Source organism: Molossus molossus, unplaced genomic scaffold (genome assembly GCF_014108415.1).
Source record: "Molossus molossus isolate mMolMol1 unplaced genomic scaffold, mMolMol1.p scaffold_m16_p_5, whole genome shotgun sequence".
In the NCBI taxonomy this organism is placed as follows: Eukaryota; Metazoa; Chordata; class Mammalia; order Chiroptera; family Molossidae; genus Molossus; species Molossus molossus.
In genome coordinates this window covers 85,898,879-85,925,771 of record NW_023425388.1, presented here as the reverse complement: position 1 = coordinate 85,925,771, position 26,893 = coordinate 85,898,879, and the positions used below count along the sequence as shown (strand labels likewise).

Below are 26,893 nucleotides of genomic sequence, written 5' to 3'. Positions count from 1 at the left end.
AGAGGGTGCACAAATACCGAACAAAATGATTCTTAAGGCTTGCTGTTCCATTGCTTTGAGTTATCAGCAGTGCCTGGACCAGAACGGTCAGCAGTCTGAAAACAGGCATTGACAAATTAAATTATTCACTTGCATAGATTCTTTTAAATTTTGAAAATAAACTGTATGTTAATAAACACTGACTTTATAATCATTTAAAGTGTATACACATTTTTGGGGACATCCTATATTTGCCAATTATTCCCAAGTATTCCTCAATAAAGTTTTTAAAAAGATAAAAGAGATAATCTTATAAAAATTTAAAAAGAGGGATAAAGAGCCCTGGTCTGGTGGCTCAGTTGGTTGGAAGGTTGTCCTGTTCACCAAAAGGTCACAGGTTTGATTTTCTGGTCAGGGCACATGCCCAGGTTGTGGGTTCTTTCACTGGTCAGGGTAGGTATGGGAGGCAACTGATTGATGTTTCTCTTACATTGATGTTTCTCTTACATTGATGTTTCTCTCTCTCTCTCTCTCTCTCTCTCCCTCCCTCCCTCCCTCCCTCTCCCTCTCTCTCTCTCTCTTCCTCTACATTCCTTTCCCTCTGAAATCAATTAAAAAAAATTTTTTTTAAAGAGAAAGAAAAAAATCCACCCTACATGGGTCCAAGTTTCAGCAATAACTGTAACATTGTCCGTTCCAACCCCAGTAAGGAGCTGCTGTGAACTGTAGCATGGGAGAAAAGGAAAGGAAGCATTTCCCAAATGGTTTGCCTGACAAAATCTCTTCTGCTCAGAGAAGAGGGACTAACGTGATCCAACCTTATTGCAATTATATTTTATGTACTTCAGCACAGGAAAAAACATAGTAGGTAAGTCATAAAGAGTTTTCCTTTGTCTTCCATCAAAATATAATCTCTTAAAGGTACTAAACAATACCTTTCAGGGAGTTTTAAAAGAAGAAACTTTAGTCCAGGGCAATATCACCTCCACCACTGCACGGTCTGCTACTTTCAGACTAATCCACACCATACCTGAGTAGTGTTGAAAAGGCAGAATATGTAGCTGAAGATGATCCTGATTTTATCATTATCAATTAGCATAAAGTAGCCCAGAAGCCAGGTAATTCCAAAAACAGCTGCAATAGATAACGAGCTAAAAACCTTCTTTAGCGATGAAATCTTTTTTGTGCTAGGTAAGAGAAAGCAAGAAAGAAAACATGGTTCATTCAGTTCTTTTTTAAAATTTTTATTAATATCATTCTTACCCTACTATTGAGACTATATATTCATCTGCCCATATATAGTGTTCATTTAACAATATTATGCCTCTGGTGGAAAATGATGCTAGACCTATGCCATGCTGGATAGAGTTGGGTTTAGAAAGCTTTATTAACAAGCTTTATTTGTATCAGGCTTAACAGTTCCTTTGTATTTACAGGCAAATTTCACAAAGAATCAATTCTTTCTTTGGAAGAGAATTTTATGTTAGTGATGATTACTATTGGATCGGCCAGTGAAAAACTGTTTTTTTAGGCATCTGGAAACTTCCCATGATGTAGGCTGATATGGAATAAAAGGTTATTAAAGTGTAGAGTGGTCTTCTTTCCTTGAATAGTGAGACAGTTGCTAATATCTCATTTTGACTGGTGAGATATCAGCAACTGTTCCAGGCTTAAAAGCATTTTTTTTCATCAGAATTTGCAGCCTTCTTATAGCTCTTTGGAACCCTGAACCCACTATGTTAAGAAGTCTGGACTGGTTTAATGCAGGATGAAAGACCACATGGAGGAGAGATAAGTTTTCCCCACTGAGCAGCTGCCACTCAAGACCAACCCACCACTAACTACCAGGCATAAAAGTGAGTCACCCTAAATTATCCACCACATTCAAGCTAGCCCAAATCGGGACAACTACCCAACCAACACTCAAACTTATGACAAATAATAAACAGTTGTCATTCCAAGCCATTAAGTTTTGGGGTGGTTTGTTATGCAGCAAAAGCTAACTGATACATGAAAGATAAGTTGTTAAACAATTAAGTTGTAACCTGCTTTTCATTGTAGCTAAGCCAATTTAAGAACCATATACTATCAGTCAAGATTTAGAAATACAAATGTGGTTGATGTCTGAGGCCAAAACAATATTGTTTTGTATGAGGGAAATATAACCTAATTTGCAATTAGGCTGAAAAGAATTCACCAAGATTTTTCTGTATTTTTAATAAAACATAGGTTTGAATGATAAAACATAGGTTTGAAATATTAACCCCCATATTTCCCCTCAAATGGACTATCATTTATATAGGAAGGGTGATACTATTCTTGATAGGTTAATCACATATTTAAGATTATAGTCCCACTCATGATAGTTGTTTTTTCATCATCTGTTTATATGAAATGCATCCGTTTGGTGTCCAGCAAAGCTCACAGATATACTTACATTTAAGTTTACTTGGGCTAAGTAGAGTCTTATAGAAATAAACCTAAATTCATAGCCACATTGTTTAACCAATTTGTACTGTGGAAGATGGGGGGGGGGGGGGCAGTATTTAATAGTTTCTGTTCTTTCTTTCTCCCTCTGAAAGCTTTTTCTGTTTTTCAGGGATGACAATGAAAATGCCTATTGGGATCAAAAAGGTTATATAAAAGAGAGAAGCAGTCCACACGGGAACTGATAAACCAGAGAGCACATGCCCCATCTGCAGAAAATGTGGGCTTAATGTTTCCAGATGTTCCTTTTTAAAAAAAAATTTTTAAGTAAAACCTTTCTATTATTTTATGTTCATAAGAAATTTAAAAATATAAATTCATTATGTGATTCAAGCAACACATGTAAAACATAGCCTATAGCTACTAATTTACAAAGTGAAAACAGTTACCAGTATCTATTAATAACTTCTCATTTCTTTATTCAAATCTAATCTATTGAATATTTGAAAGAAAACTTGGGTTGAGTTTTTTTAGTTGGGCTCATATAGCACAAAATTGTGTTGTGTAATGTAGCAGATAGATCTACACTGTAGTGCTGACATTGGAATATGAGAAGGTCCTCTTTCTGAGACAAAGTTTAAAAGAAAATCTGTCCTGCAAACTACATGTCCCTGCCATTGTCCCAGAGTCTGAAAACTCTTCCAGGAAGTGTGGATGTATGTTGGTGCTAGATCATGGGTTCGATGAGTCATACCTGGCAGCTTCTCAGTTACTGAGAATCTTACCTAGTCAGATTCTGGTCATTCTTCCACAGCACTCTGACTGTAATGATAATAAATATAACAACATTGCTGATGAGGATAACGGTCACAGGTAAAATGAATGACCACAACAACGGACTTTTTATAAAATCTTTGTTTTCCGGAATTGCCAGCCAGCAGCTGTGGAGAGAAAAGAAGACTAAGAAAGGTGTACATACTGATTCTACATGCTATTATCATCATTGACATTCACTTGACTAAAAGAGAATATCCTTTTGCATCCTATGTATTCGAGATGACTTTCAAGAATTCAATCTTCTAGATAAATGAAATGTTTTGGTTTCGCCATATTTCTCTATGAGACAGTACGGGCTAGTGGAAAGAAAATGGGCTTTTGAATAAGGCAATCTCATATTTAAATGTCACTCTCTGTCACCAACTAGGTGTCTGATTTTAGGCAAGTTATTGTTTTATTTTATTCTTTTTGTTGTTGTTGTTTGTTTTGTTTTGTTTTGTTGTTCAGGTAGAGTGGGAGGGAGAGAGAGGAACAGAGAGAGATAGAGAAATATCGATGTGAAAGGAACACATCGAGTGGCTGCCACCCGCACGACCGACCAGGGCCGGGGACAAACTGCAACCGAAGTACGTGCCCTTAGCGGGAACCGAACCCGGGTCTCTCAGGACTGCAGGTCGACGCTCTAACCACTGAGCCAAACCGGCCAGGGCTTTATTTTATTCTTGATTATATAGTACATCTAGATGGCTCAAAATTTAAATGGTGCAAATATTTATAGAGAGACAAGATGCCTTCCTACAATTATCCATGATCACCTGGTTTCCATCTCCAGTAGTAATCAATTCTTGTGTATTCTTCCAGATGTAGACTATGCATACAACAACAAATTTATATATATTTTTCCTGATGTTTAAACAAATAACATGATATGCCCACGCTTTACTTAACAACATATCTTGGATAGCATTCTATATCAGAATATAAAGACTGTCCTCATTATTTTTTAGAGCTATATATTATTCCATTATTTTGTTATATCATAAGTTATTTAAACAGTCTCTTATAAATTGGCATTTTTAAGGTTTAATGTTTAAAAATATTTGAGTGGTCATTTAACCTCATTGTATTAGTCTTTGTTTTTGTTTTGTTTTGTTGTTGCTATCTATGGTGGTAGTTTGGTGGTGTTTCCTTCTCATCTGTGAGGTGTAGCAATCATTTCCTGGCACTGTTGTAAAAATTAATTCATTCATCTAATCAGTATTTACAGAGTATGCTATGTGCCAAACACCGTGATAGACATCAAGATATTAGCAGTAGACAAAAATCCCAAATCCCTTCTTTAGTGAATTTATTCTAGCACAAAGAAGTCAGTAAAACTAACAAATAAATATAATATACACTGTGTCAGATGCTGACAAGTGTTGTGAAGAAAAATAAAGCAGGTAATGAGGGTAGGTATTACTGTGTGTATGCGGGGGTGGTCATTTTAATACAGTGGTCATGAAAAACCTTGTGGGGGGAGGAGTGATATTTTAACGAAGATCTGAAGTAGACAAAGGGGAAGGGAATTATAGGCAGAGGAAACAGCAAATGCAAAGACCTTGAGTTGAGAGCTTGTGAAACAGCAAAGAGGCTAGAGTGACTAGAACAGAGTAAGTAGATGGGATTAGGAAAAGATGTAAATTATGTCAGGGTTTTATAGGTGTGCACTCTTTGAAAGAAAGTGAAACTTGATGTAATGTGTTGGATTTTAAAAGTATTACTCTAGCTAGATGTAAAGATAAGAGAAAGACACATGCAAAAGTAGGAAATCCGCTAGGAGTTTATTGCAAAAATCTGGTGGCTTGGACCAGGAGAATAGGTGTTGAGAAATAGTCTGGTTCCAATTAATTTGAAATAATATGTGCAGCTCTATATTCACTGCAGTGTTATTTACAATAGCCAAGAATTGGAAGCAGCCCAAGTGCCTATCAGTAGACGAGTGAATAAAAAGCTGTGGTACATTTACACAATGGAATTCTACTCAGCCATAAAAAAGAAGAAAATCTTACCCTTTAAGATAGCCTGGATGAATCTGGAGAGCATTATGCTTAGTGACATAAACCAGTCAGAGAAAGATAATACCATATGACTTCACTTATATGTGGAATCTAGTGAATAAAATAAACTAGCAAACAAAAATAGAAACAGACTCATAGATAGAAAACAGAGCAAAAGCTGTCAGAGAGGACTGGGGTTGTGGAGCTGGGTGAAAAAGGTGAAGGGATTAAGCAAAATAAACCTTATAGACTCAGATAACAGCATGGGGGGAAGAAGGTGGGGGAGGTAGAAGAGGATATAGAGTGGATAAATGGTGATGGAAAGGGACTTGACTTGGGGTGGTGAACACAAAATGCAATATACAGAGGATGTATTATAGAACTGTATATCTGAAACCTACATAATTTTATTAACCAATGTCACCTCAATACATTCAATTAAAAAAGAAAAAAAAAGAGAAATAGTTTGGTTCCAGATATATTTATAAGTAAAGCAACATGATTTATCTTATTGATAGATTGGTTATGAAATGCAGAATTAAGGATGACTCCAAAGTCTTTGGCCTGAGTACCTGGAAGAATGGAATTATCATTAACTGAAATAGGGAAGATGATGAGAAGAGCAGGTTTGGGAGGGAAGACCAGAAGATGTCTTATTAGACATCAAGTGGAGGTGTCAAGTAGTCATTAGGGTATTAATGTGAGAAGCCGTGGCACATATTTGGCATTCAATTAATATATGTTTTCTTTTCCTGTAGATAAAAGACCATTATTATACATGTTAAAGGGTTTCTAAATTGTTTTGCTTTGGACTGTTGTTATAATAATTAATCATTACAAATTATATTTCTAATCTGAATAATCTACAAGAAAACTGGAATGATGTTCAAGTCTCTGTAATGAATTCAAAATTGAAAAGAAGTGCCTCCAACTCATGAATGCACAGAATGGTCTATCCTTAAATAAAATGACGAGAGTGAGAAGGTTTATCTTTAGGACTCCTGGCTTCCCTCTGTAACTGGAGAAAAACTCTCCTGTCATCCTCCATCTCACAAATCCTTACACAGAAGAAATGAGGGCACTTGGCTAAGAATTACTGAAACCCTGATGGGAAGTCCTTTCAAATCTCTAGAAGCTTCTTTGCTGACTGAGCAAGTGACCATCAAAAGTTTGAAATTAAATCGACGAACACATTTCTCATCCAGGAAGCCTAAAGAAACACAGTTTAAAGGGGAGGAAAAAATCAAGAAAGAAAATGTACAATCCAGCTCTATTGGATAAAGGAGACTTGCAGATTATGAAACAAATAGACAAGTATTTATCCTACCTGTATGAGTCTTGAGTCGTTTAAACTTTAGACAATAAATTTCTAAAAAGTACTACTTGTACTATAGACATATGTGTGTGTGTACAAATGTTTGTAAGAGTCCTAAGTTACCTCACACCGATGTGGAGACCTGTAAAGGAAATAGGCTTGGATACCCGTTGTCATTAGGAAGTGCACACCAGGAAGGGACTCCTCCTTACCCTTCTGTCCTTTGTATTACTTGGAGAGATAATCATGCTAAATTTGTTCTCATGATGGCCTCTCCCTTTGTTATCCTTAATTAAACTCAGATTGTTATAAACAGACTGCTGAGGAGACAGATGGATCCTACAGTGAGACTAACCTTGGAGGTAGGGAGCAAGATTACAGAGTGGAGACTGGAGAGTCACACAGTCGAGGATGAACTGCCAGCCATGGACCTGAGGTCTGGAGAGCATAAATCAACCTCAGATGAAGTGTTTAACTGCTTGGTGATTTTGCCATGGAGCACACCATGAAGACAGCTTTCGTATATACAGCATACAGTTAAATAATTTCCTCCTTCATACATTATGATTTCTCATGATTACCTTAACCCTTCAGGAAAGTCTGAAAACAGCCTATATGATAGTGGCACAGAGAATTGGGGGATAGTGCATTAACGAGCAATGTGGCCTGCCCTGCACTTATCCCTTAATTGGGTCCTTCTTGCAAAGAGAGCAGTACATCAGAGGAACTGGGTTAGGGGTTTCAGGTATCACCGGCAGTGTAGGGACTAGTAGGGGAGAGCATAGGATATTAAGGCTCAATTTCTGGGAGGAAAACTAAACAGTCCCTCCTCTTTCTAAATAAATCCTGAAGAAATGTGTCCCTTGATGACTGTGCATATGTCCCTTAATGCCATGGGAGAGAAGATGAGGCAAATGTTATGCATCCTGTCTTCTCTTCCCAAGTTCTCTTATTATCAGTCGCCTAGTGTCTTCCCTAACATCCAATACTACTCGGGAAAGAATCAGGAAAGAATCTGCTCTCAATTATTTATAACTCAGGGTGAATAAATTTAAGACAGTAGTTTTCTTTCTCCTTAAGGCTTTTATAGGTGTAGGTCTAGCCCTGTGCCTGGCTTAGGGTAGGAAATTAAAAATGCAATTTGAAATGAGTTACCGCTCCCATGAGAAATTTGCTTCTTATCTCAATCTCTAATTGTGGAACTCAAAATTTAAAACTCATTAAAAAATAATTAACCCTAATTAAACAGATAAAATAGTACCTGAAGCATTTGGCTCCTAAAACCATATCAAGCAGGTAGCCTCCTATTCTACAGCTGGGCATGGTTAGCCCAGGAAGTAGGTAAGCACCCTAACACCATAGCCTTTCCTTGGGTGTATTGAACATTTCCAAAAGTTTTATTTTGATTTGAGTTAGTCTGGGTCTTAAGGAGAAATCTGGGGATAAGCATGATGGAATATAAAATAAGAAGAGAGGCTCAATTAAAGAGCAGTTGTTCCATAGCAGAAATACAGGAAAAAGTTCAGCTCAGCCTTCTCTTCTTCCCCACATAAAAAGCAAACACCATATAGTCAGGTACTTCCATTATTAACAGTTAGTTAGTTATTCATGCTGGAATCATAGGGAGAATTTGTTATGTGCAAAACTCATCATGAGCCCAGCTGGTGTGACTCAGTTGTTGAGCATCGACCCATGAACCAAGAGGTCACCGGTTTGATTCCCAGTAAGGGCACATCCCCAGGTTGTGGGCCAGATCCCCAGTGGGAGGCATGCAGGAGTCAGCCAATCGATGTTCTCTCTCACTGAAGTCTCTATCTCTCTTCCCCTCCCTCTAAAATCAATAAAGAAAAAAAGATTTTTAAAAAAATACCATCATGAAATATTCATAATAATCATATAAACATAAAATTGGCTCATACGCATGGATAGTTTTCTTCAATTTATGAAATGTTTTCATATTTGTTTGATCACTCACAGTAACCCCTGAGCAGGTATTACTATTATTGTTGTTCCTATTGTCTGAGATTAGACATTACTAAGGATCACACCTATTTTGCCCTAAAGTTTTTCAGACTTAATAAACAATTCAATGTAACATAAGAAAGTTCAAATTTATAAATTTAGAAGGTAAACTTTGTTTACCAAAAGGATTTATCATAGGAAATTTTTACATCACCATATTAAAAATATCACGTGTTCTTTGAGAATTTGAAATGCCCACTTAGAATGTGACAATTATAAAGTGAGATGTATATGTACTTGTACTCAACATCACTGAATAGTTACACTCCTATATCAAAGAAATGGACATGTTAAAACACGTAAACTCACATTTCTTCTTGCCGGTAGTTTAACTCCCATTGTGAAGGATTCTGAGAAAAGATAATTCCCACTGTCATAGTCACCACAACAGCCGGGACTCCTAGGTGATAAAGAAAGGCACAGAATTAATAATTTATAATTTATTAATTATAAAAGACCATGAATGAATTATACATTTGACCCTATTCAGGATGTATTGTTCTTTCTACTATAGACATTGACTACATGATCCTATAGATGTAGGTCAACAGTTTTCAAATTATTTCTCTGAAAAAGTTACTCTAATTTTCTTTATTAAGACATTTTTTTAAAGTAGCTAGAAAGCTATTTTATGGTCTAAATCTCAAATCAAATTAATTGAAGGAAATGAACACCTTGAAGTTAGCTTATGACATACTTAGTAGAGCTGCCTGGATCCATCTACCTCCACGGGAGTGTGAACTGTGAGGTGGAAGGCACTTTTACTGAATTCTGAATCTTCCGTCTCCCCTACCTCAAGGCCTGGTATGGTTAGGCCATCAATAAGCATTTGTTTAAATTAAATTATTTCCATCAGAGAAATGCAATTGAAAACCACATGAGATATTACCTCACACCTGTCAGAATGACTATCATCAATAAGTCAACAACCAGTGTTGGCGAGGACCTGGAGAAAAGGGAACCTTCATGCACTGTTGGTGGAAATATAGATTGGTACAATCACTGTGAAAAGCAGTATGGAGTTACCTCAAAAAATTAAAAATGGAACTGCCTTATGACCTAGCAATTCCACTTCTGGGAATATATCTGAAGAAACCTGAAACACTAATTTGAAGAAATATATGCACCCCTATGTTCATTGCAGCATTGTTTACAATAGCCAAGGTATGGAAGCAGCCCAGGTGCTCATCAGTAGATGAGTGGATAAAAAAGCAGTGGTACATCAACACAATAGAATACTACTTGGCTGTAAAAAAGAAGGAAATCTTACCCTTTGCAACATCATGGATGGACCTGGAGAGCATTATGTTAAGTGAAATAAACCAATAGAGAAAGATAAGTACCATATGATTTCACTCATATGTGAAATGTAACAAACAAAACTAACAAACAAACTAGAAATAGACTCATTGATGGAGAACAAGCTGACAGCTGTCAGAGGGAAGAGGGGTTTCAAGCCCGGGTGAAAAAGGTGAAGGATTTAAGGGAAAACAACAACAAACAACTCATAGACAACAGTATGGTGATTACCAGAGGGGAAGGAAGGTAGAAGGGGATAGAAAGGGATATAGGGGTGATGAATAGTGATAGAAGAAGACTTGACTTTGGGTGGTAAACACACAATACAATATACAGATGATGTATTATAGAATTGTACACCTGAAACCTGTGTAACCAATGTCACCCCAATATATTTTTTAAACAAAAGAGTGGTTGCAAATGAATAAATAATAAATTAAACAATTTCAACAAAATTAAATTCCAGAGTAAATAGAGAAGCAAACACTTACCCCATCCAATCAGAAGGATGTAAAGAATGAAACGTTGAGGAAGAGGCTTCATGGTCCTAATTAGAAGGAAGTAGAGCTGTGCAGCACTGAGTCCAGTCCAGGTAAAGGTCACTAACAGAAAATAATGCAGCAAGGCAGCAATAACCGTGCACCTGAGATTTGAAACCTTTAAAATGCCACGCGTGGGAATTGTATTTTCTTTAGAATTAGTATCATTAGTATCACTTGTCTTTGACTTCCCATTGGAGTTTTCAATTCCAAACACAAAGAGGAGGTTGAAAATCAACATTGATGTGCACAGACTGACCAACACCCAGGTTACTGAGGTTTTTCTGACTTTCCTGAAAATAAATAAGTAAACATAATTAAACAAACAAAATAACTGCAAAACATAAATTCAAGTGAAATTGTGAGGGAACAAAGGAATATTATTAATCCAATGTAAATCCAGCTCATAGCCCAATGGGCCACCTGGTAAATCTACCTTCCCAACTACACCAGAGAATCATACACCCTTCTTATCTCATTTCCACAAGTAAGTTAGAGAAAACACGTTGATACATCTTTTCTTGAAACTGTGTTCTAATCAAAGGTGATAGCTATTCTCCGGAGATGGCCCCTAATGCATTCTACTTTCCAGTACTTACACCCTGCAATGTAACTTGTTTTCATTAATAGAATGCAGTAGAAGGCCTGGAAGCTAGAGCAAACTTACCTATTAGATTCAGTAGTGCTTAGGGCCCACAATACTTTTATGGCCCACAGCAATGTTTCAACTCCTTTTCAATCCAAAACAAAAACAAACCAAAAAAATGAACTTTTATGTCAAAGAAAAAATTAGACATAATATTAATATATTCATCTTTATATCAATGCTTCATAACATATCATTTTTATCTTTTATGAAGGAGAAAGGCAAAAGTGTCAGGACACATGAAAGTCATAACAAGCTTTCCTTTTGTGCTCCTGAGAGTTCTGAGCTACCACATAAAATTCTAGCTACCCTGCAAAAGAACCTCATGGAAATGCTCTGAGACTCTGTGGAAAGACCTGGCTGTTCCAGCATCTCAGCTAAGCCTCCAGGTAACTCCAATGCCAGCCACCATGTGACTGCAGTCTCATGGCAGACTCTAATTGAGACCTTTGGAGGAACTGTCCTGCTGAGCCCAGTTAAGCCACAGCATCATTAGAGATAATAAATTGTTATTATCTAAGTTTTCAAGCAGTTTTTATACTGCTTTAGACCATAACTTCTCTAGATTTTTAAGGACATACAAAGGCTATCTATAGAAAGGTTCTAAAAGGATTTTTCAAATTTTCAAAATAGAAAACTATTGCACATTAGAAGTCTCTTGAGTTTTTAAAAGTATCTTATTTTAAAAGGTATGTATACATTTTAAAAGACTAAAACCAAACATAATTTTAACTATATTATTTTAAGTAATATTAAACTTATTACCTTTAAACTAACAAAATGTTTTAAACTAACAAAATGTTACAAGGTTTAGCTTACATTACATTTAAAGAGTAAACATTTTAACCAAGTAAAAATATTTAAAATTTGTTTAACAGCCTACTGCTACTAATAATATTCTCCATAATTTGAATAGAATGACGATTACTATCCCTGTAAATGACTTATACTCAAAAAAATATTGCACGCCTTTTCTGTAAAACATCTCAGAGCCCTTTTTCTGTGGAGTATCTCCCAAGGACTAGAGTTCCAAAGACCATACTTTGCGAAATGCTTGCCGATAGTCAAATGGTCAAGATGTTCCGAATGGGCCTTTTGATGTCAAACGTGCCCAAGGACTGTCCCTTCATTGGAAGAAATAATTCTGGATGTAGAACTAAGTGCTCTCTAAAACTGGTTTTTCCTTCTTCTCATATTTACCTAAGATTTTTCTAGGAAAGCTTTTTCTTATTTTGTCTACAGGCCGGCATTGTTTAACAGTAGTCTTCAGAAGTCAGTGAGATGAGATAAAGAGTTGGGGATCAAAAAGAGAGAGGGAGAGTGTGAGACCTGCAGTGGCCCATGTGTGTACTTTGAGATTGGCAGAGAATTCAAGGTTGCCTTTAATAAAGTTATTTTCAAATGTGACGTCTTAGATTCTTTTTACTGTGCATGTATTGTTTTCCTTAATGTTTAAAGGCAGATACATCTTTAAATCCCCTCTAATGATATAACAGTTCTCTGAAGAGTGTGGTATGCAGTCTTATATTAATAAAAGTTATAAAATCTTCACTCACTACCATTTAAACCCTTCCAGACTTTTCAGACTACAAGGACTCTTGGAATTACTATTTCCCTAAGTTTACTACAGTGCTTGAAATTCTAACATCGTCAAGTGCCCCCCTGTTTCTGTTTTGTTTAAAAAAAATTTTATTTCTTTATTGATTTTAAAGAGAGAAAAGAAGGGAGAGGGAGAGAGAGAGAGAAACATCGATGAGAGAGAACATTGATTGGCCGCCTCCTGCATGCCCCCCACTGGGTATCAGGCCTGCAACCTGGGCATGTGCCCTGACCTGAATCGAACAAGCAACCTCTTGGTGCACGGGTTGACACTCAACCACTGAGCCACACTGGCTGGGCTGCCCCTCTATTTTTAATGTCTAGAATTTGATGTCTATTTGCTGATTATATATACCTTATGATTTTATAATATTCCATCATGATATTTCTTTGTCACTGAATAAAAATATAAACAGAACTGTGTCCGGCCTCTTAACATTTTAGTTGAGATTTAGTTGAGAACTGCAAAAAATACTCAAAAGAATCCTTTTATTTATTTATGTTTAATCCTCACCTGAGGATATTTTTCTATTTATTGTCAGATAAAGTGGGAGAGAGAGAGAGAGAGAGAGAAACATCCATGTAAGATGGACATATCGACTGGTTGCCTCCCACATGACCTGGACCAGGGTCAGGGACAAACTGAAACCGAGGTACATGCCCTTGATCAGAATTGAACCCACGACTCTTTGGTCCACGGGCTGACGCTCTAACTGCTGAGCCAAACCAGCCAGGGCAAGAATCCTTTCATATAAAATAAAGTTACTTTCTAACTTTTCTCCAATTTCAAACATAAATTATAATCCACAGGAGAATACCCTCTTTTCAAATAGCATGGCTCTTCTGTATACTACTATATTCTGTGCATTATTGTATATGCACACAAATATGTAATATATATTATACATGATAAGAATATACATATTATTTTTATATGGTAACCTGCCCATGAACAAAGAAAACTATTTGATTCAGAATTTTTAAATCAATTTTGTTTTTATTTTTGTTTCTCTTTTCTGATGAGTTTTTAGTGATATCTATGGCAGCACAACTGTGCAAAGAAATGCATTGATAGAAGATGAAAAAAAAAAAAAGATCTGACCACAATTCAAAGGAGTGAGATTTTACGCAAATAAACTAGTTATCCTACTACCACAGTTATTTCCATGGTGTCAAATTGGTGTTTGTCCCCGGGTGGTGTTGGTAAAAATACAAATAAAAAGACAAATATAAGAGCCACTTCTTTTTGTATGACCAACTTGTAATTACAAGGCATGTAATTTTCCTTCAAGGCACTCACCACATTTGTAATTATATATTTATTTCTGTATATATTTGTATAACATTTGTCTTCCCCCTGAGAAGATAAATACCATGAGAAATGGGAGCTCACCTGTCCCATTCATATGGACCATAGTAAGCACTCAATATAAAAATTTTAAGTGAATGGCAAGAGACTCATTGAGTTGAAAGATAAAAAAGAGAAACCAAAAAGAATTCTGGCTCATTGGGAAGATAGTTGATTCCAAGTATGGGGCAGATAAAGTGATGGATGTGCCTTTGGAACGTGGCCAAACAACATGAAAGGACTCCTTCTGGTTACATCGAAGAGTACATTTTTAAAAATATGTTTTTATTGGCTTTTTTAAAGAGAGAGGAAGAGAAACATCAATGAAGGTGGAACATCAATTGGCTGCCTCCTGCACTCCCCCTACTGGGGATGGAGCCCTGGGCATATGCCCTGACCGGGAATCAAATCAGCGACCTCTTGGTGCATGGGACCATGCTCAACCAACTGAGCCACATCAGCCAGGGCACAGAGTACACTTTTTACAAAGAAATATAGTAATTAATTATAAAATGATAGGTTAGAAAATTATTATTTTCAACCACCAATGTTATAATATATTCCAGTAAGGATCATCAGTGGATACCAAAATCATTAAGTGAAAGTTGGGGAACAGGATAGTCAAACAGTCTCAAAGTATCACCCCATGGATTACCAATTATTTACAAAGGGACAAAATGAATATTTACAGTGAAAAATCTTGCAGACACCACTTTAAACAAGGAATCAAACTTAACCAATAATGGGACACACTGACATCATGTATTTCTTGCTGTGTCAAAATGAAAGACAATGATTTAGTATTCTCATAAAAAATATTTAATCTGTATCTAATCATGAGGGAAATTTCAGACAAATCCTAAATTCTACAATATTCTACCGCCCACAAAATAACTGACCTGAATACTTCAAAAGTGTTAATGTCATGAAAGTCCAAAACAAACTAAAAAAGCATATGAATTAGCCCTAGTTGGTTGGAGTGTCATCCCATACACCAAAAAGGCTTGATCTCTGGTCTGGGTGCATATGGGAGGCAAACGATGCATCTCTCTGTCTGTCTGTCTGTCTGTCTCTCTCTCTCTCCTTCTCCACCCCCCTCAAATCAATAAACATATTCTTGAGTGAGAATTAAAAAAAAAAAGCAGAGGAATTATTCTAAGCTAAAGGAGACTAAACAGACATGACAACTAAATCAATTGAGGGGAAAACCAGCTATAAAAGGCATTACTGGGATAACTGGAAGAGATTTGAATATGGATTGTATATTAACACAATAACAGTATATTAACGTTAAATTTCCTGAGTGAGATTAACAGTATTATACCATATGGGAGAGTGTCCTTGTTCTCAAGAGATATGTGCTCAAAGAATTCAGAGGTGATAGTCACAATGCCTACAATTTACTTTCAGAATTTCAGGGGGAAAAAAATAGAAAAACAGATAGAGTGAAATATTAATCATTGGTGAATGTAGGCGAAGGGTATATAGGTGTTCAATGTTCTCTTTCAACTTTTCTGTAGGTTTTTCTTTTAAATAAAGCTTCAGAAAAAATTTTAAACAGCAATACCTTTAAAATAAAAAAATTATAGCCCCAACCGGTGGCTGAGTTGGTTGGAGCATCATCCCATGCACCAAAAACGTTGTGGGTCCGATCCCAGGTCAGGGCTCTTATAGGAAGCAAATGATCAATGTTTCTCTCTCAAAATGAATAAATAAATAAATAAATAAATAAATAAATAAATAAATAAATAAATAAATAACATATCTTCAGGTGAGGATTAAAATAAATAAGTAAATAAATAATTTTAAATCTACAAATCTGAGAAAACAGTTTTGAAGGAATTTAGTAGAGAGAAATAATTCTGAAGGAAAGATGAATTCAAGATATGTTGAATGTGAGAGGAGAGGCAGGTAGGAATGCACACTAGACCGATTTATTCCACAGATATTCCTCTACTATGAGCTAGGTATTTTGGTCAGCCTTGGGAATATGTTGATGAAAACAAAACAAACAGCAGCAACAACACAATCTGAGATCACTGTTCTCATCTATTTCATGCTGATGGGGAAAACAGATACTACAAAGTAAACTAAAAATGAGCAAGCTGCTCTGGTTGGTTTGGCTCAGCAGTTAGAGAGAGCATCGACCCACAGACCAGAGTCCCTAGTTTGGTTCCTGCTAAGGGCATGTACCTTGGTTGCAGTTTGTCCCTGGCCCCGGTTGGGGTTGCATGGGTGGCAGCCACTCGATGTGTCACTCTCACATCGATATTTCTCTCTCTCGCTTCCCCACTCTCTCCCTTCTGCTCTATCTGAAGATAAATGCAAAAATATCCTCCAGTGAGGATTAAAAAAAAGAAGAAAATTTAAAATGAGCAAGCCTACATTTCCAAATTGTTAAAAATGTAGCACTTAACAAAAAATAACTAGTGTTGTACAAAACTGGAGCTTGAGTGAGGGGGCCAAGATAGAGAGAAATATATACTTATTTGTAATTTTTAATTAGATTTCTTAAAATATACAATTCAAAAGCTTTAAAAAGTTTTGCCATTTGAAAATGTAATATATTTTAAAATTACTTTTATTTTCAAAAACGTTGCTGCTTAGCAATATTTTTTTCTTTTACAAATGAAAATGTAAAATTATGGTTCTATTCAACACAAAGGAACTGTAGCATGTTAATTTTACATGACAAACTTGTAATTACATGGTATGTAATTTTCTTTCAAGGCACTTACCACAGTTTGTAATCATATACTTATTTGTGTGTATTTCTTAGCTTCTCTAGGCCTGAGTGTCTTCTGTAAAAATGAATGTGTTGAACTAAATCTGATTTCCCTTCTAGTTTTCAGAAAGTATATTCTGATGACAATATATCTGCTCAGAGGAAATAAAAAAGATACCAATTTCTCTAATGAGAAGAGCCCACCTCCATTCTTACCTGGTGACAATCTGAAATATAATTGTGAGAGCCAGACCAGTAATGGACAGGGCACATCCAAAGGTGGATAATTCATCTAGTGGTTTAGGATAGTTATAGTTCTTTTTGAGACTCTGGAAAAGAAAACAAGACTAATATTTTTAAATAACCATTAATGAAATGTCTATGAAAGTCAACATCGTAAAAAGTTTCATTGGTCAAAACAACCAGGAAGATGCCACATAGGTCTCCCTTTTTATAACTGTTGATATATTTTAAAACTAAATAAATTAACCCCTTAATGCTAAGCACTTTACACAAATTAGGGTTTGACAAGTTATTGAACTAATTTAGTTAGGAGAAACATATACACTGTTCCTCAATGTCTAAAATCATAGTTTTTTGGATTAGATCTAAATTGGCTAGAGTTGCTTCATTTATTCATTACAATAATTTTATGTGTAACTATAATCCAAGGGGAAATCAACATATCTAAGCTGATGACCCAAAAATAAAGATGGAGAAATATTTTTAAGAATATGGAAAGATGTTCATATGATCCTATCATTTCTTAAAGGTCTAATTTTTGTATAATATATCTCTCTATCTATCCCAGTATTTTAGTATATATCATGTATATTTCATGTAAGTATATATTGTTAGAAACCTAGAGACATAAAAATAGTGGTCACTGGGTGGGTAGAATATATATAATTATTCTTGCTTGTCTGTACTTTCTAATTTTTTTCCATTGTTACTATTTAAAAAGCCATACATGTTTATCTATAAAACATGAGAGTAATATGGAAACATAATTCTAAAAGCATGTTTCTCTTTATGGTCAGCTACCCCATATCATACCCTAGCTCTCAAAATCCTATCTCTTCTCCAGTGGGGCCTTTTTTTTTTATGTGCTTACAAATATTATCTATATCTTTTGCACAAATATATAAGGATTTTTAACATACTAAAATTATTCTCAAGTTGCTATTTAAGATCTCATTAAATTTTGCCATATCAGTATATTTGTGTTCAGTAGATAAACTTTCATGCTTCATGCAATGAGAATGTATTTCTTTTGTAGAAATAAAAATAAAATAAACTTTATTTTAAATAATAATAAAACAAAAATTTTATGATAACCAAGAATCATAGAATACATAGATCTTCAGATCATAGAAATAATCAATTCACTCAGAGACTACCTGCTCTTGTTTTGTAAATGTGAGTAGGTAGTCATTGAGAGAGATTCAGATATTAGTGATTAGAAATAGCTAAAAGCCTGACCTCAAAAAAAGGAAAAAATAACTATGACAATGTCCTCTGTATCATTTACTATGCATAGCAGTCTGAGCTATCAGAAAAGTTAACATTTATTTTATCTTTATTATGTTCTGATTGAGAAAGCAGATCTCTGTATAAAACAAGTTAGAAAGTAATCAAAATCAACTAAGATTTTACCATTAAAATAAGAAAACTATAGTTATCTCAAAAAGATTGTAAAAGCAATGATCTCTAATTTGATGGGCTCTATTATCTCATTATGTTCTACCTCCACTGGCTTCCCAAATATGGCTACAAGGGAAAGAAAACATCCAATTCTGTTTGGGAGATTCACAGTATTAATAGCCCTGCAATAAGGGCAAGCCACCTATTTCATGGCATATGAAAACATTTCATTGAGTAGATACACTAACATTTTGGTGTCACCAAAATTATAAGTTTCTGGAAATAGAATAAATAGAAGCTCCTCTTCTTAAAAGGGTCAGCCCATGAACTTTCAGAGGTGAAATAAAGCTGTACACCAGAGTCAAGTATTATCAGTTACTTGCGCAAGGTAGCTTTGGAGTTAAAAGATTTAAGAATACATAAAGGAACTACGGGACAAATTGAATGAATCCAAGAGATTTTCTTCTTATATCTTCTAGCATAAACTTAGTAACTTAGATGATCACATGGAAAAAGCTTGGGGTAACTGATTTAAACTGCCCACCTATACTCACGTGTGTATTGAACCTGTCCCCAACACACAGCTCTACAGCCTTACCTCTGGCCATAACAACTTCATGCTTTAGAACATGCAAGTTATTTTAATGCAATCTGTCAGCAACTCTTTTGTACACGGGCTCCCTTCTCATGAATAAATGCACATTGCTGAACTCATCTATCCTGAGACCTATTTGAAAAAAAAAAACCAACACAAAAACCCTCTCTTTTACTTGCCTTGACCACCACTTTCCTTTTACTTTTATAATTCCATTCCTTTTTTTCTATTTAATCTGATTTGAGTAAACTAAACCCCAAACTTATCTCCGATTAGCACATACCAGAATTGTGTGTAAGGAAAATTCTTGTCTGAAAAGAAATTAGTGGGTACATCCTCACCATTAACACAGCAAAGTTGGTAGTGTGGTTGCAGTGGCAGTGCAGGAATCCATTATTTTCTCCAACTTTGGAACAGCCATTTGTATCCCAATCGTTCTTTGAAAAATTCCAATAGACACAGGCAAAGGAATTTAACTCATATTCTTTTTTGTCGTACTGTGAATTGATAAGACAATTGCAACTGTTTTTTTTAATGCTTAGTTGGGTAGAAAAAAATAAAAAAGGGTAGATAACCATATGAGAAATCAGTTAGATATGTAGGAAGCCTAACATCTTCATGACAGATTGAGCGGGAGGAGGATATAGATTTCAAATTAGCCCATTTTGCATTTAGCTAGTCTGTCAAAAAAAATATGAGCGGTGGAAGATTTAAATGAACACTTTCAAAAAAACTTTCAGAGAGATTTTTCTATAGCTTTTGCCCAAACTGTTCCTGCTTTTGTACTAAAAATATTGACTCAATTTGGTTTTCTTTTATCCCCACCAAAGACATTTTTGCATGTCTTCAGATAGAGTGGGAGGGAGAGAGGGAGGAAAAGAGAGAGAGAAACATCCACGTGAGAGAGACACATTGAGCGGTCTCCACCCACACAACCCCAACCGGGGCAGGGAACAAACTGCAACCGAGGTACATGCCCTTAGTGGGAACCGAACCCAGGATTCTCTGGTCTGTGGGCCGACACTCTAACCACTGAGTCTTAATTTTTAACTTGTTAGTGGGAAAACTCACCTGTGGATGAAAGACCATTTTAACAGAAGCACTCTGATCATTTCCAGCGCTATTAGTTTTGCCTGAGATAATTTTTTGAGAAATACTTGATGTAGGTGTAAAAAGTTTTGATTGGAAAAGCTTGCTGTTTTGATACACTACAAAGCCACATGACCTGGCATTAACTGTGAGGTGAAAAAAAGACATGAAAATCAATAAGTGAACCATAGAACAAACAAGAAAGTCTCATGTCATTGTTAAACAGAGTAGTTGCTTAATATTTGAGTAAAATACAGTAAAAATGATTTGCTGGCTGAAACTTCACTTAATAAAACAACATAATTAACATATATAATCTGTGGTTGGCTATTCCACCCACATTAAATTTTTTGCCTGAGGTTCGGAACCCTTATCTTCTCAGTAGGAACATTAATTCCTGCCTAATCCACCTCAAGGAGGTATTGCAAAGTACTCATTTATAAAGTAAACATCTTGCTTTCTATACAGCAAGACAGAGTGAACATGACTGCAGGCAGGTCAAGCCTATTTGCTTGCCCCACTGATAAGACATGGGACAAGAAAGAGCAAATGGTGAATATAAAAACAGCTGTGCCTACCGAAGTGTTCTGTGAGGTCTGTCTTTTTCAAAGGGACTGAGCAAGGACCATTCTATTAAGTCACAGAGCCAGGAGCTCAAGTTGTTCATATCAGACTCTTTCAATGGCCGCAGATTCTTTCCATCATCTCTTTTTTCTTCGTTAAATGATCATATACTTGGTAAATATTGATCTTTTATTCCCTTCTTTTATTTTTTTTCCATCACCATTTATCTCCCCTATACCCTCTCCTACCTCCACCCATCCCTGACCCCCTGCAGTCACCACATTGTTGTCTGTGTCAATGAGTTCTTACTCTTTTTTCCCCTTTTTTGCTCAATTCATCCCCACTTCACCCAGTCCCCTCTCCCAACAGCTGTTAGCCTGCTCCCTATGAGTCTGTCTCTATTTTGCCTGTTAGTTCATTTTGTTCATTAGATTCCACATATAAGTGAGATCATATGGTATTTAGCTTTCTCTGACTGGTTTATTTCACTTAGCATGATACACTAAATCACTCCCTCACAGGTTCCCAAACTCACTGAGACAGCCAAAAAGGGGAAGCAAAGAAACAAATCCAAAATGAAAGAGACAGATAATTCTGCAAAAGAAACAAGACATAGAATTAAGCACAATATCAGAGGGAGAGTTCAGAGTAATAATCATGAGGTACCTCAAAAGCATGAGTAAAAATAATATAGAAACACTGAAAACCAACCAAGTGGAAATGAAGAATGACATAGCAGAAATAAAGAACACATTGGAAGAAATAACCAGCAGAGTAGAGGAAGCTGAGGACCAGATCAGTGAATTAGAGACAGGGTAGAAGAAATCACTCAAACAAAAAACCAAAAAGAAAAAACATTTAAAAAACAGGAAGACAGCCTAAGAGAACTGTGAGACAACATAAAACATAATAATATTTGCATCATAGGAGTCCCAGAAGAAGAATAAAATGAATAAGGGTTAGAGAATATATTTGAAGAAATAGTGACAGAAAACTTCCCTCGCTTGGTGTAGGAAAAAGGCATACAAGTCTGAGAAGCACAGAGAGCCCCAAGTAAGAAGAACCCAAACAGGCCCATACCAAGACACATAATAATTAAAACGCCAAAAATTAAAGACAAAGAGAATCCTAAAGGCAGCAAGAAATAAGCAACAGGTAACCTACAAAGGAACCCCCATAAGGCCCTCAGCTGACTTCTTGACAGGAACACTACAGGCCAGAAGGGAATGGCATGAAGTAATCAAGGTCATGAAAAACAAGGATCTGAATCCAAGACTACTCTATCCAGCAAGGCTATCATTCAAAATAGAAGGTGAAATAAACAGTTTCCCAAGAGAATATATTGGCACCAAACCAGCATTCCAAGAAATGTTAAAAGGACTGCTATAATAAGTAGAAGAACTAGGAAGAGAAATATAACCATAATAAACAAAAATAGCAATGAAAAAGTACATATCAATAATAACATTAAACATAAATGGATTAAATCCCCAGATCAAAAGACACAGAGTAGCTGAAAGGATAAGAAAGCATGACTTATTCATATATATATGTTTACAAAAGACCCACGTCACAACAAAAGACTCACATAGGTTGAAATTGGAGGGATAGGAAAAAAATTTTTTCAAGCAAAAAAAAAGGAAAATAAAGCTAGGGTAACAATACTCATATCCAACAAAATAGACTTCAAAATGAAGGCAATAGCCTGGCCAGTGTGGCTCAGTGGTTGAGCATTGACCCAAAATGAAGGCAATAGCTAGAGACAAAGAAGTTCACTACATAATATTAAAAGGATCTATCCAACAGGCGTATATAATCTTGGTAGCCCTGGCCGGTTTGGCTCAGCGGTTAGAGCATCGGCCCGTGGACCAGAGGGTCATGGATTCGGTTCCCGGTAAGGGTGCATACCTTGGTTGCAGTTTGTCCCTGGCCCCAGTTGGGGTCGTGTAGGTGCCAACCACTTGATATGTCTCTCCCACTTCAATGTTTCTCTCTCTCTCCCTTCCTCTCTCCCTCCCGCTCTATCTGAAGATAAATTTAAAAATATATATGTATAATCTTCGTAAACATGTATGCACCTAACATAGGAGCACCAAAATACATTAAAAAGCTTCTAGAGGACTTCAAAGGAGAAATGAACAGCAATACAATCATAAGAGGAGACTTCAACACCCCACTGACATCACTCGATAGATCCTCTAGACAAAAAATTAACAAGGAAACAGAGACTCTAAATGAAGCACTAGATCAAATGGATTTAATAGATATCTACAGAGAACTACACTCCGAATCTGCAGAATTTATATTCTTCTTAAGTGCACATGGAACATTCTCAAAAATAGACCACATGTTAGGACACAAACTAAGTCTCTACAAGTTCAAGAAGATTGAAATTATTTCAAGCATCTTCTCAGATCACAATGGCATGAAACTAGAAATCAATTACAATAAAAACACTCAAAGAATTTAAACACATGGAGGCTAAATAGCATGTTCTTAAACAATGAATGGGTTACCAAGTAGATCAAGGAAGAAATTAAAAACTTCCTAGAAACCAATGAAAATGAACACACAACACAAAATCTATGGAACACAGCAAAACAGTTCTGAGAGGGAAGTTCATAGCACCACAGGCCTACCTCAGGAAACAAGAAAATTTTCTAATTGACTTTCTAACCCTACAACTTAAGATTTAGAAAGTAAACTAAAAGAAAAACCCAGAGCAAGTAGAAGGAAAGAAATAGCAAAGGTCAGAGCAGAAATAAATGACATAGAAACTAAAAAAACAATTCAAAAGATCAATGAAACAAAGAGCTGGTTCTTTGAAAAGATAAGCAAGATTGATGGACCCTTAGCCAGACTCATTAGGAAACAAAAAGAGAGGACCTTAGAAAACAAAATCAGAAATGAGAGAAGAAGTAACAACTGACACACAGAAATACAAATGATCATTAAAAAAATTCTATGAACAAATATACACCAACAAATTAGACAATCTAGGTGAAATGGACAAATTTCTAGAAACACACAATATTTCAAAACTGAACCAGGAAGAGATAGAAAAGTTGAACAGACCAATAACAACTAAGAAAATTGAAAATGTAATCAAGAAACTCCCAGCAGACTTCAGGTTAGGATGGCAGTGTAGGTAAACATGGTATCACCTCCTCTCACAATCACATCAAAATTACAACTAAACTACAGAACAACCATCATTCAGAACTGCCTAAAATCAAGCTGAATGAAAGTCCTACAACCCAGACACATGGAAGTAGGGCACAGACTAACATCCCTCAGAAGAGGGGATGGGGGGTGGGGGGTGGGAAGAGATAAACCACAGAACTTATATGCATGTATGCATGACCAATGGACATGGACAACTAAGCCGGGGACAGGGTGGAGGGGGGGTAGGGTGGGGGGTGCCAATGGGGTAAAAAGGTAAAATATCTGTAACAAAAAAATAAATAAAAATTCATTAAAAAAAGAAGAAAGTCCTACAACTACGAAATCAAAGAAGACGCCACATCGAGACTGGTAGGAGGGGCAGAGGTGAGTACAGGCTGGTCCCACAACCACGTGTGGTGGATAAAAATCAGAAGGGATACCTCAGCTTTGAAGGTTCTCCTTGAGGAGTAAGGGGTCCTCATCCCACACCAGGCACCCAGCTCAGGGTTCTAGTGCCAGGAAGAAAGTTCCCATCACTTCTGGTTGTAAAAGCAACAGGACTGAGGCTGAGGCTACTGGAGCCCCAGGCAGTTCCTCTTAAAGGACTTACAGGGACATGCACCCTCCAGGCTCTAGCACAGGGGAGGCACCAGAGACATATGTGGAAGAACTTAGTTATTTGGCATTGGAGCGAGACCTGGATGGGCAGCTTTCTCCTGGACAGACTTGCTGTCAGAGGCTATTGTTCCTTTGGCAAGCCATTCCTTAACAAGGCCAGTAGATTGGCATCATATATGGTATTCCAGCAACCTGGTTTACACAGTTTGCCCCACCCTGATGATTCCCTGAGTCCCTGCCCCACTCAACTTTCAGGCCACACAAGCTGCTTTCAGTGGCTTTACCACAGGATTGGCCTGTCTTGGATCCTCCTTCAGAGTTTCCTAAAATCTCTCACATAAGCAACATTGGTCTCAGAGATACCCATACCTCTTATTAAGTGGCCCCAGGCCTGGCACTAGAAGCAGCCAGCTTTGGTTCACAGCTCGACTTTGCTTGGGTACTTACAAGCCCAGCACAAGAAGCAGCCATCTTCAGACCACTTTGTAGCTTATGCCTGGTGGCCCCAATGAGAACACAGGCAATGGCTGACCTTGCCCCAGAGCCAGCACAGCCAGTGTACAACTTTGAACCACATCAAAGCACCACCACCCAACCACCTTGAACAGTGACACAATCAAGGAGTAGACTTAGTGAGTGCAAGAGCCCTGCTGAAGTAAGTCTTGCTCTGTGTGGTGGGTTCCTACACAGCTGATCATCTAAGGTAGTCAGAAGCCAGTGGTCAGTGGGCACAGACAGTTCTTGCAGCTGATCAGCCTGAGTAAATCCCTTCCACTGATGTGCCAACAGCAATCAAGACTCAATTAAAACATAAGGGTGAATAGTCCACACTAGGGGTGCACCTCAAGGGCTCAGCTAGAGTGATCAGAGAGGCTGTGCCACTGAATCATGCAGGACATCTACAACAATAGGCCACCCTATGAAGCCTAGAAAATATAGCAAATCTACCTAATACATAGAAACAAACACAGGGAACCAGTCAAAATGAGGAGACAAAGAAACATGTCCTAAATGAAAGAACAGAAGAAAACTTCAGGAAAAGAACTAAACAAAATGGAGATAAGTAATCAATCAGATGCAGAGTTCAAAACACTGGTTATAAGGGTACTCAAAATAACTTAGTGAGAACTTTCAAGGATTTAGTGAGAACTTCAAGAAACTTAAGGACAATTCCAAGGAACGTAATGAGAACATCAACAACATAAAAAAAAGACCAGTCAGAAATGAAGGTTTCACTGATTGAAACAAAGAATAATTTATAGGAAATCAATAGAGTAGGTGAAGCCAAAAAGCAAACCATCGATTTGGAATATAAGAAAGAAAAAAACACCCAATCAAAACAGCAAAAGAAAAAAAGAATCCCCAAAAAATTAGGATAGTGTAAGAAGCCTCTGGGACAACTTCAAGCATTCCACATTCACATCATGGGGGTGCCAGAAGAGGAGAGAGAGCAAGAAATTGAAAATTTATTTGAAAAAATATTGACAGAAACTTTCGTAACTTGATGAAGGAAACAGACATATAGGACCAGGAAGCAGAGAGAGTCCCAAAGAAGCTGAACCCAAAAAGGTCCACACCAAGACACCTCATCATCAAAATGCAAAAGATTCAAGACAAAGAGAGAATCTTAAAAGCAGCAAGAGAAAAGCAGTTTGTTACCTACAAAGGAGCTCCCATAAGACTATCCATTGATTTCTCAAAAGAAACTTTGCAGGCCAGAAGGGAGTGGCAAGAAATATTCAAAGTGATGAAAAGCAAAGACCTACAACTAAGATTACTTTATCCTGCAAAGCTATCATTTAGAATCAATGGTCATATAAAGAGTTTCCCAGACAAGAAAAAGCTAAAGGAGTTCATCACCACCAAACCAGTATTATATGAAATGTTGAAGGATCTTCTTGAAGCAGAAGAAGAATAAAAATATGAACAATAAAATGGCAATTAATACATATCTATTAATAATTGCATCTACAAACAAAATGAGCAAGCAAAACAGAGATACAGAGAATATTTTGTTGGTTGCCAGACTGGAGGGGCTGGGAGGATGGGTGAAAAAGATGAAGAAATTAAGAAGCACAAATTGGTTGTTAGACTGAAGAACATCAAAGGGAATGGGGGACGGAGAGTGGGAAGAGATAAACCAAAGATCTTCTATGCATATATGCATAACCAATGGACACAGACAATAGTGTGAGAAGGGGGGGGGGCAGAATTGGGGAGGAGGGGGTCAATGGGGGAAAAAACAGGGGACATCTATAATACATTCAATAATAAAGATAAGTTTTAATAAAGAGAGAGAAAGAAACTCACAGCAAACAAAGCCCAGGCCTGGATGGCTTCATAGGAGAATTTTACTGAACATTCAAAGATCTTATACCCATTCTCCTCAAACTATTCCAAAAAATCCAAGAAGACAGAACACTTCCAAACTCATTTTTTGAGGCCAGCATAATCTTAATTCCAAAACTGGATAGACACTACAAAGAAAGAAAACTACAGGCCA

The 26,893-nt window shown here is 36.7% G+C and overlaps 1 protein-coding gene across 1 annotated transcript in view; it reads right to left on the bottom strand.

Moving 5' to 3' along the window:
• The window catches only part of ADGRG7 (adhesion G protein-coupled receptor G7), a 126,552-nt gene that overhangs the window by 12,796 nt on the left and 86,863 nt on the right, over positions 1 to 26,893 (bottom strand). Inside the window, exons 9-15 of the mRNA XM_036242269.1 lie at positions 20,026 to 20,189; positions 19,296 to 19,451; positions 16,932 to 17,044; positions 10,350 to 10,690; positions 8,869 to 8,959; positions 3,192 to 3,347; positions 1,010 to 1,166 (exon numbers count right to left, since the gene is read on the bottom strand). Coding sequence (XP_036098162.1) covers positions 1,010 to 1,166; positions 3,192 to 3,347; positions 8,869 to 8,959; positions 10,350 to 10,690; positions 16,932 to 17,044; positions 19,296 to 19,451; positions 20,026 to 20,189 — 1,178 coding nt within the window. The remainder of the gene's footprint in view (positions 1 to 1,009; positions 1,167 to 3,191; positions 3,348 to 8,868; positions 8,960 to 10,349; positions 10,691 to 16,931; positions 17,045 to 19,295; positions 19,452 to 20,025; positions 20,190 to 26,893) is intronic.